This window comes from Callospermophilus lateralis, chromosome 14, assembly GCF_048772815.1.
Source record: "Callospermophilus lateralis isolate mCalLat2 chromosome 14, mCalLat2.hap1, whole genome shotgun sequence".
Classification (NCBI taxonomy): domain Eukaryota; kingdom Metazoa; phylum Chordata; class Mammalia; order Rodentia; family Sciuridae; genus Callospermophilus; species Callospermophilus lateralis.
The window spans coordinates 61,079,395-61,089,384 of NC_135318.1; the positions used below are offsets into that span (position 1 = coordinate 61,079,395).

Here is a 9,990-nt window from a genome sequence, read left to right on the forward strand (position 1 = left end):
TAAAAAAACCCAAACAAACTAACAAAAAAAATCCATTTTAACCCCTTTCTGAATCCTTGAATACTGCAGTAACTTCACTAATCCAATCTAATTCTGTGTTCCAGAACCACTATACTTGCTCAACCTAAGTGTCTCTTTCTTCCATCTCCAGGGATATTAACTGCATATGATAATAGAGCAATGTATCACTATTACCTCTTACACTGTGAAACATCATTTATAACATATTCATAATATATTAATGAACATTTAACATGAACACGGAGATGATATCCCTAACACAAGAGCCTGGGGAAGGGAGTCATGGGGTGAGCCCATTATGTCCCTCTTGCAGGGCTGCACCTACCAGAACTGAGTCATTTATCTTCTATTATAACTTTCCTGTCACTTTCTCCACCCAATCAACTCTCTTGTCATTTTCCCCACCCAATCCCACCTTCTCCTTGGGAGTCTGACCACCCTATTGGCTACTTCATACCTTTAAATGGACAGTTCTGTGACATCATTCTCCCACCAAACCTACTGCCACCTGCTAGAATCTAGGGCTTGCTATGCAGTTGTAAACAAATTTGGATCATCGCAAGTGACCAGTGACCAGTAACCAGTCATTAGAGTGGCCAGTAAACAGTGACCAGTGAACTCCATACTGGGAAACATGTATTCTCTACCCTCAGCCACCCACACATCCTCTGCGGTGGTCTCCTCATCCTTTGTATCTGCAATTGATGTGACCTCTTCTCTGACCATGTCAGGTAAGGAAAGAAACATTTAAAAGTTTTTCATTAGACTTTTACCTTCCTCAATTTACTAATGGAGTCAAAAGAGCTTAGAATAATAGGGGAAAGGAGGGAACTAGAAATCTGGACACCTAATTTCATTTGGAATTTGACATGTACTGTGTATAGAACTGGACTATCTTACTCTCTCACAAAATCTGTTTCTTGATTTGCTACATGAGGCTAACAGATTGCCATGTTCTGGCCCCTTACTTTTCTTGCATCTTGAGGGGCATGTTTATAGAGAATGAAATCAGATTTTATGGTTGTGTTGTTTCAACTGAAAGAGACAAATCCTAGGCAGGGTGGAAACCAAGGGATTTCCTCTGTAACAGTTTCCCTTCACCAAGATTTCCACTTCAGTATTTCAAATTTAGTACTGTTCATCAAAGGGACATTCACATATTTGTTAGTTTTCTGTTTAAACTAGGTGAAAAGAGAAATAGGGAGAGAAGAGCAGGAGGACAGGGCTGTAAGGAGGCAGATGTTCTTGGGAAAGCAAGTTTGTGACTGTTTAAGCACAAGGCAACAGGAATTCAGTGGAGGAAAAAAATATAAAAATAAGGGAGAAGAAAATGTTAGAATAGTAGGGATGAAGAGAATGATGTTCTCAAGAAAAAAGAGGTTGGTTGGGATGGATGTGGAAGAAAAGCAAAGATTTGATTTAAACCAACAGACAACATAGAGTGAATCTTCCCAGAGGCTGGTTTAGAGAATGTATAGATTAACGGAGCAGGAAGGAAACTAAGGCTTGAATTGGGGTATCACTAGGGTAAGCAGGTTATCACAAAAGTCACACTTGGCTGTTACAGTTTTTCCTATGACCTCTTTGAAAACCGACAATGTTGACAGTTTAAACATGAACATATTAGAAGTATGTTTTAGAAATGACTCTTCCTCCAAACATGCCAAGGAAAGTGGTTCTAGACAGAGCTGGAGAAATGGCATTTTCCATGTCCTATTTTGTTCTGATTTTTAAACTACAGGGATTTCTAAAAAATGTCTTGTCCAAACCTGCATCAGAAGGACACATTCCTTTGTGTGATATAAGCGTCAAGGTGAAGCTGTTTTCCATCTTTACAACAGTTTTTTTTCTAAAACAGACAATATACAAATAGTCATTGATGATTTCGAAATCTAAGAACCAAAAGAAAGAACTATATGAGAATAAAAATTCAAGCTCACATCTCTAATTCCAAGTTTATTTAAATAATTATCTGAAGACTTTTTGTTTTGTCTACATTTCAAATAATTGTTTGGGGCTGGGGTGTAGGGTAGCTCAAACATTTTAGTTTTAATTTTGTTTTAATATAAAGGGAGAAGGAAATGTCAGAATAAAAGACAAAAATTGTTTTAAATTTGTTATTTTATTATACTGTGATGGTTTTCTCAGAATTTAGGGACAAGATTTTCTGCTAAATGTGATAATAAACTAGGCTTCTATGATTTTGTTAAAGCATTTTCCACTTTTTTTTTATAACCAAAAGGATTATCAAAAAATATGTTTGTATTAATCGAAATATCTACCTAGTGGGATTAATGTCTTTTATTCAGTGTGGGTAATCCTTAGAGGAAGAGAAACAAGAACAGTAACGAAATTACTTTACACTTATTGTTTTTTTCTCTAGTATGTATAAAATTTCTTTCGGAAATTCCTTCTGTCCTCCTTCCTTTCTTCTTTCCCTCACTCCCTCCATTTCTCTCTCCTTCCCTCCCCGACTTGCTCCTTATTCCTTCCTTCCTTCCTCTCATTCATTCTTTCTTCCTTTCTTCTCTTTTTTCCAGTTCTGAGGATTGAACACAGGGTCTCATGCATGCTAGGCAAGCATGATACACAAGCTATATCTCCAGGACATTTTACTTGTTTTCTCAGATAAGATCTTGCTGAATGGCCCAGAGTGGCTTTGAATTCCTGCAATCCCACTGCCTCAGGTTCCCGAGTGTTGGGACCAGAGACCCACCATACCATGCCGAGATTCATAGTGGGTTTTGGCTTCGGTTTTCGCTTTTCCATATGGCTACCCATCTGTTCACTTTACTTAAATTTGTGTTCACTTTACTTCAAATTTGTGTTCACTTTACTTAAAATTACACACATTTTTAGTATAGTTTCTCTGTCTATATGTACTGCTTGAGAATGCACTCAAACTCACCTTCAATCATGAGCTTTGTTTTGATTAACAGTATTCACTAAAATCAAAGAGAAACATTCACTTTCATAATATTGTATGCATGATAACAGAACTCATTTCTTAGCAAATTTGATATACACTCACTTTTGCTACATATCCATATGTTCATTACTATCTAGTCATTCCTTTTAGTTCTGAGCTGTTTTTCACTTTTGCTTCTATCTTTCCAGAACATACTGTAACTCCCTCCAAATGAAACTTTTTGTAATATCTATTTATTAGTTGTAGTTCAACACAATACCTTTATTTTACTTATTTTTACATGGTGCTGAGGATTGAACCCAGGGCCTCGCATGTGCTAAGCAAGCACCCAAATGCTGAGCCATAACCTCAGCCCCCACATGAATCTTATGTAAAATGACTTTTATTCATGGATGAATTATCACTGTTGGTATTGTGATAACCACACTAAAGATGAGTAACCTGAAGCTCAGAAAGTTTCCATTTCTTTCAAGAAGCATTTCTTGAGAAACTGAATTTCAGGTAGTCATTTTCATGTAGGATCAGCAGTTAGGCTGAAAGAGGGCAAAGAATGACGCTTAAATTATCATTTGGATGGTAAAACTGAACTCCAGGAAATATCATGTGACCTGGACAAACAAAAGGAGATACTAAACATCACTGTGGTGATATCAGTAGATTTTCTATGAACAGGGAAAAACAAATTTCTGTTTCTCCAGATTTCTGGTCTTTGGAACAAGAGTCCTGGCCAGGAAGTAAGTTTCCATAATCTGTTGCTGATTGTGAACAAGTCGATCTCACTTCACTGACCCTTGGTGTACTCATTTGCTAACTGGTAATGTTGGAGTTTTCTCTGAGTTCGAAAATGCTTCAGTTCTAGGGCAAATTCAGGAGTCAATACTAGTGCAGGCTCAAAGGAACCATAGGAGAGGAAAAGGATGCTTTTGGGGAACAACGTGTGAAGCAGACCACTTGGGAATTCTGTGCCCAATTTGACAGAAAAGGCAGGTTATCAGAAGAGTAGTTGCAGCCATCCTAAATGGAGGGATTTGGGGTCTCTCAATGATTATTAGAATGAGGGCCCTCCTGATTACTACCACATTAAGACGACATTATTCCTCGAATATTGTAAGAATCTGCCTGTCTCATCAATATTTTCACCACCTCTTCTTCCTACAGAAAATTTCCAAAATTCTTCTTTACATGGAAATGCTGATTCTCTGCAGCTCTCTCTTCCTGTGGTGACCAATGCAGCGTCCGTGACAGGAGGGGTCTGCAACTTCTCCAGAGCCTCTGCTCCAGCTGAAACTTCAGCATGGTTACTGCCCTCAACCTGTGGCACCTCCTTTCAGCCACTCATGGGCAGTGCCTACCTTTATCAACATGCTAGCACAGCCATGGTGTCTAAGGTTACTGGCCAGAACCTGATTCCCATGGCACCTGCCCCCTATCCAAGTATTTCTGAGTGGTATATCCCAGGAAGTGCTGAAAAGAGCTCATCTTCACTTGGGGACTTTAATCTGACTGTCACTGACCAGAACACAGCAGATTCTTCCCTATCAATGACATCCCAGTATGACAAAACTTCCGAAGCCAATGTCGTGATCCCTGGATATCCACTACTATCTGGTAGGCTCGTCCAGGTGACACTATCTCAGATTCCAAATCAAGGACATTGCCTCTCACTACCCCACCAAGAAGGAAGCCAGGTCTACTACTATGATCAAAACTCTCTGGGGACTCTGCTCTCTGGAGAACATTGGCCCTGCCTGCAATCCTATGGCTCTGTGCCATATGCAGGAAGTAGTGCCACTGCCCCTCAACCAGAAATGGTGACAGTGCTGAAGGAAGTTCAGCCCACAAATGTCCTACCCTCAGTCCCTACACCTGTGACCTACTACTCTGTGTCCACTCAAAGTATAGAAGGAACAAATTTTCAAGGTGAGTACTAACACCAAAAAGGGGAAGGAATAAGATTACCACTCGAAATGAGGGTCCAGTTTTCAGCTGGTAACTGTGGGTCCACACATCCCTGGAATTCAAGTGCTGAGATTTTAATCACAATCTTGTTCAGCAGTCCCCATTTTCAGACTCTGTCAGAGAAGCATGCAGGACAGGATAATGGCCATCCTTGCATTTAAGAGACCTCTAGGAGCACACGGAAGGAAGCGGCTGTTCACTATTTTTGCACTCAGTCCAGCTACACAACCACACTATAAATATATTTCCCTAATTTTACTTTGGTTTAGAAAAATCAATCAACACATATCAGGATGTGACAGTTTAATTGATCCTTAATTGACTGCAGGTTTAACCTCTATATGTAGAGATGCTGTCCAAAGCAGGAGTCCAAAACCCCTGACCTTTCACATTGATTTCATGAGCAACAGCTGCACCCTCTCCTAGTTCATGGTGTTAAGTGTTCTTACATTCTGGGGAGAGTGGAGAGAATTGAGAGGCCCCTATATGAGGACGAGAGACTTCATAAAACAGATTTTCTGTGTTTCCCACAGAGGAGACAAGTGCTCTACCAGAAACCCATGCTGCCATGGTGATGAACCAGCCCAAAAGTAAGACTTCAAGGGATCACCTGTAACTAATATGCAACTCTTAACAGATACCTGTCAGTGGTCCTTAAAAAGAGCTAATAGAAATGCTTTCTCCACCATAGGTGGTTTCCCTGAATAGTGTATTTCTGGGAAGGGGGAGCATCCTACTTACCATCTTCCTTGGTTCCTTTGTAGGGATGGAAACTTCCCTAGGGATGGAGGCTTCCTTGGGAGTGCAACCTCCAAGTCAGACATTTTGTCTGCCACAGCCTCCAGAATTCCCACACATCTGCAATAAGAGAAAAAGCCAAATAATTGAGAAAAACTCACAAACTGAACTTGGGGACATTACCACAATAACTCCAGTCCAGAGTTCTACAGATTTCTTGGCATTGCCTCCAAATCAAAGCCAGGAACAGACAGAGATTAAGAATTCGTGTGAGATTAACACCATGCTCTCAGAGCCACTGGATGCCTACCAGATTGCCATGGAGAGCCAGGATCCTCCACTACTCCCTTTAGACATCCCTGAAATCCACCAGCTTCTGGCCTCCATTGGTCCTCTGGACCAAGAGGAGAAGCCACATTCTGAAAATACCCATCTAGAAAGGAGTAGCCTGAGTCTTGAGGACCAAGGCACACTTGGAAATGGGACTGAATTTAGCAGTGGTTTTGCAGACCTCACTGCACTGGTGGGGGATATTCACCTTCCTGAGCTTTTCAGTTCCTTAAAAGACTTTGAACAACCTGAAAGTCCCACAATAACAAAATCCAATGATACCAGAACCATCATGGAAAAGCAGGGGCAGGAAATCACAAGTGCCTTAAAGGGTCCTAGTGAGCCAATGAGGAAGAACAAACATAAAGCCTCGGAGTGTCCTGATGGAACTCCTCAGGCCAAAATGCAGCCAAGGGATCTGGAATGCACATTAAGAGGAGAAATTTCTCACAGGGATGCAGACAGTAGCAGGGCTCCTATGCACACTGCCGAGCACTCTATCAGCAAAGCTCAGAAAGCTGCATCCAGCAGGAACAGCAAGGCTAAGGGCCATGGGCAGGAAAAGACCAAGAGGACCAGAGAAAACAACTCCAGGAAAGCCCAGGAGAGGAAGCAGCCAGGCAATAAAGTCAAGGCCGAAGAGAAGCCAACTCTGCCCAAACCGAAGGGGAAGAGGAACCAACCTGACCTTTGCCAAGAGGCCTTTAAGAAGCCTCGGAGCTGTCTCGGCATGCACATGCTGGAGTCGGTGCAGGTTTTCCATGCATTGGGGAAGAAGAATGATAAGAAAACTGGGCTGTCTTCCTCCCGGGCCCCGGGAAACTCAGGCCGTAACCAAGACCCCCGTCCATGCCCAGCTAGGAAACCATGGCTGGCAGTTAAGGGTCCTGAGAAATCACAAGTCAAAGCCCAGAATCCAGATATTAGTGCAGAAGGAAAGGGTCCCTCTCCATCCATTTATGAGCCTCCACCACCTGGGAAGGTTAAATTGGTACCTTTGCCTTTTCTGACCCTGGAGAAACCTCCACCTCGACCAGTAATCAATCGGAGGCCACAATCTCTGGCCTCACGCAGACCCACTGGGGCTTACCCTGCCCAGCCTGGCCCTGCTAGCTCAGCTCAACCCATGGCAGTCAACCAATCCCAACCACCTACTGCCAACCCATCTTGGATGCGTCCTGCCAAGCCAGCTCACCCCGTTTTGACTCATGCCATTCAGTCAGGTGTGAGTGTTTCTACCCAGCCTAGTGTCCCTCGGTCTGCTGCTTCTGGGCCTGCACCCTACAAAACATCATCTTGCACTTCTCTCCATTGGCAACCAGTTCCCAATGTTGGGACCAAGCCCCAGTCACAACCGCCCAAGCCTCAAAACCAATATCTACTCCAAGACTTTGCCTTACAACCAATTCCATGGAGGAAACCCAATGTTTCTGGGCAAGTAGTATCAACTCCCATCACCAAACAGCAGAGGCCAGAGCGGGAAGCCATGAAGAAGAAGGCTCAACAAGAGCGTGAGAATGCTGCCAAGTACACTGCTTTGGGGAGAGTGCAGTGTTTCATTGAGAGGGAAAGAGAGATGGAGATTTCTCGCTACTATGGCTACATAATGTAAGAGCTGCTGAGATCAGTGGTGCCACTTAGGGACCAAATAGTTTTCCACATGTATATAGATAGAGAGATACACATTTATTTATTCTCAGATGCTTTCAAAGTTTAATAAAATTATATAAAGAAATGGGATATAATTCACTAATACATAATAAAGAGGCCTTCTGGTACCACTGACAATTGTTAGAAAATAAAGAGGCCTTTGGGTACTACATGGGTACCAAATGGTGTTCTCATATACACATAGATAGATAGATGAAAATTTATTCATTAGGCACAGTTGAAAAGGTAATATAGTTTAATAAAGAAATCCTATAGTATTGATGAGAGGGTAAGTAATAAAGAGGCTTTATGTTGCCATTTGAATACCAAATAGTTTTCCACATATATATACAGAGAGGTACATAGATACAAAGGTATTCACTTATAGATTTTTAAGACAATATAGTTGAGTAAAGAAATGTAGTAGAATTGTTTGAGAGATAAGTAATCAAGATGCTTTCTGGTACTGCTTGGGCATCACATAGTTTTCCACATGTGTAGATACAAATTTTATAAATATGTAGATATAAAGATACAAATGTATTAATTCTAATATATTTTTAAAATTTAGTCAAATTGATTGAAGAAATTCAATAGAATTGGATAATAGATAATAAAGAAGCCTTGTGTTACCACTTGGCTATCAAACATTTGTCCTCATAGATGTATGAATATGTACTCCTTCCAATATACTTTTAAAACTTAATAAAATTGAATAAAGAAATGTAATGGAATTGATGAATAGATAATAAACAGGAGTTTTGAGTTTGAATGGCTGTTAAGTGTGGTTTAGTTTGGTAGCGGTGGGGATCACAGCCTGCATGAGAAGAAAGGAACTCAATGTTGGCCAGGATAAGAGAAGTAAAGGCTAGGAATGGGGGAAAGAGGAAGGCATATGATCTAGCACTAGGAAGGCAAAAAGAAGAGAGATGTATGGGCTTACTGGAAGAATCAGGAATTGGCAAAATGGCTGACCAATAACACAATGTTGGAAACTAGGGTTAAAATGATAAAATGTCTATCAAGTTGAAAATGATAGGAGACGGGTTCAGGTTGACCAGAACAAATGCAGAAATCAAACAAAAAACTCTCATGGAGAATGGCCTATTTTTTGGCCTACCTGAAAGATATTTTACAAAAGAAGATTCAGGGCACAGCTCCACCACGTTTGGGTCACTTAAGATCCTAGCTGGGAAAGGTGAATACAAAACACAGGGAATCTACCAGGGGTGTCAGAGGGTTCACAGTTACCCTGAGGGAAGCTGATCACCTGGGACTTGGCCAAGTGAACTGCAGCAGCATGAGGCCCACCCAGAACATGGCCTGGAATAAATCACCATTGACTCAACACCCATGCACCAGGACAGCAGAGATGCACTACTTGAATCAACCTTCACACACAAGGCCAGTATCACTCTGACACTTTACTAATGGTCGAGAAGCAAGGCCTCAATCTGAGGCTTGTGTCCTCAAGTCCTCAGTGTTGGCAAGGGCCCCCTGCAGGCAGCCAACCTGGCTTTCAGAGCACAGTATAGAGATGTTGGGGTAGGGGGTGAAGGAGAGAGATCACACAGGAAAGGGCGATAAATACTGAACTGAGAAGCCTGTCAGGTCCTCTTCCATTGATTCTGGCAAGCGCTGTCTTCAGGGACCATTGCCATGAACCGAACTCACAAGAAAAAAAAATCACTCCTTGGCTTCCATCTCCACCCAACACAAGCAGAGTGCGCATGCACAAGGATCAACCTGCCAACAGCTGCAGGACCCAGCAGCCCCAACAGCTTTTACCCATTCCCTCCAAATTGCCAGTCACCATCTTCACCACTCTTCCCACAGGAGACATTGCCTTTTCCCACATTTTGGAAACTTCCAGAGATATTTAACCCCAAAACGTATGTATCACAATTTGTTGAATTATCTGTCCTACAGATTTGAAATGTAACCTTTATGACATATTAAATTCCTATGTGTATTTGCATTCTTCTTTGTAGAATTTGCCTGGCTTTCTTGCTTTTCCTGTTTACCAGGTCTCTGGGATATTTTTTATCATGCATTTCATTTTTTAAAAAAAAAATCATTATTCTTTCTTTTTAGACATTATCTATAATGTTCATTCATGTGTTCCCTTTTAGATTGGTCTTCTTTTGATTTCTATCATCTCATCTAATTTCCATTTATGTTGTTCTTTTTATTATGAATCATAAAACTCAACATTTCAACCATTTTTATGTGGATAACTACAGCATTAAGTAGATGCACAATGTTATTCAAGCATTACCCACTATCCAAATCCAAAACTTTTCACCATCCCAAACAGAAAGCTATATCCATGATATAATTTTACATTCCCCTCTCAGGTTCTG

The 9,990-nt window shown here is 41.3% G+C and overlaps 1 protein-coding gene across 1 annotated transcript; it reads left to right on the top strand.

Moving 5' to 3' along the window:
• The first annotated feature begins 655 nt into the window (after positions 1-655).
• Positions 656-7,589, top strand: LOC143380479 (uncharacterized protein C2orf78-like). Its single transcript, XM_076833544.2, has 3 exons — positions 656-752; positions 4,109-4,870; positions 5,674-7,589. Exons 1-3 carry the CDS (start codon positions 656-658, stop codon positions 7,587-7,589), a joined length of 2,775 nt encoding a protein of 924 aa, XP_076689659.2.
• Positions 7,590-9,990: the final 2,401 nt, after the last annotated feature.

What these genes read in the sequence shown, in the direction of transcription:
- LOC143380479 (XM_076833544.2), top strand. Translation starts at nt 656, where the DNA reads ATGTATTCTCTACCCTCAGCCACCCACACATCCTCTGCGGTGGTCTCC. An exon ending in CTCTTCTCTGACCATGTCAG is followed by an intron (nt 753 to 4,108) that starts GTAAGGAAAGAA and finishes TTCTTCCTACAG; the next exon opens with AAAATTTCCAAAATTCTTCT. An exon ending in AGAAGGAACAAATTTTCAAG is followed by an intron (nt 4,871 to 5,673) that starts GTGAGTACTAAC and finishes GTTCCTTTGTAG; the next exon opens with GGATGGAAACTTCCCTAGGG.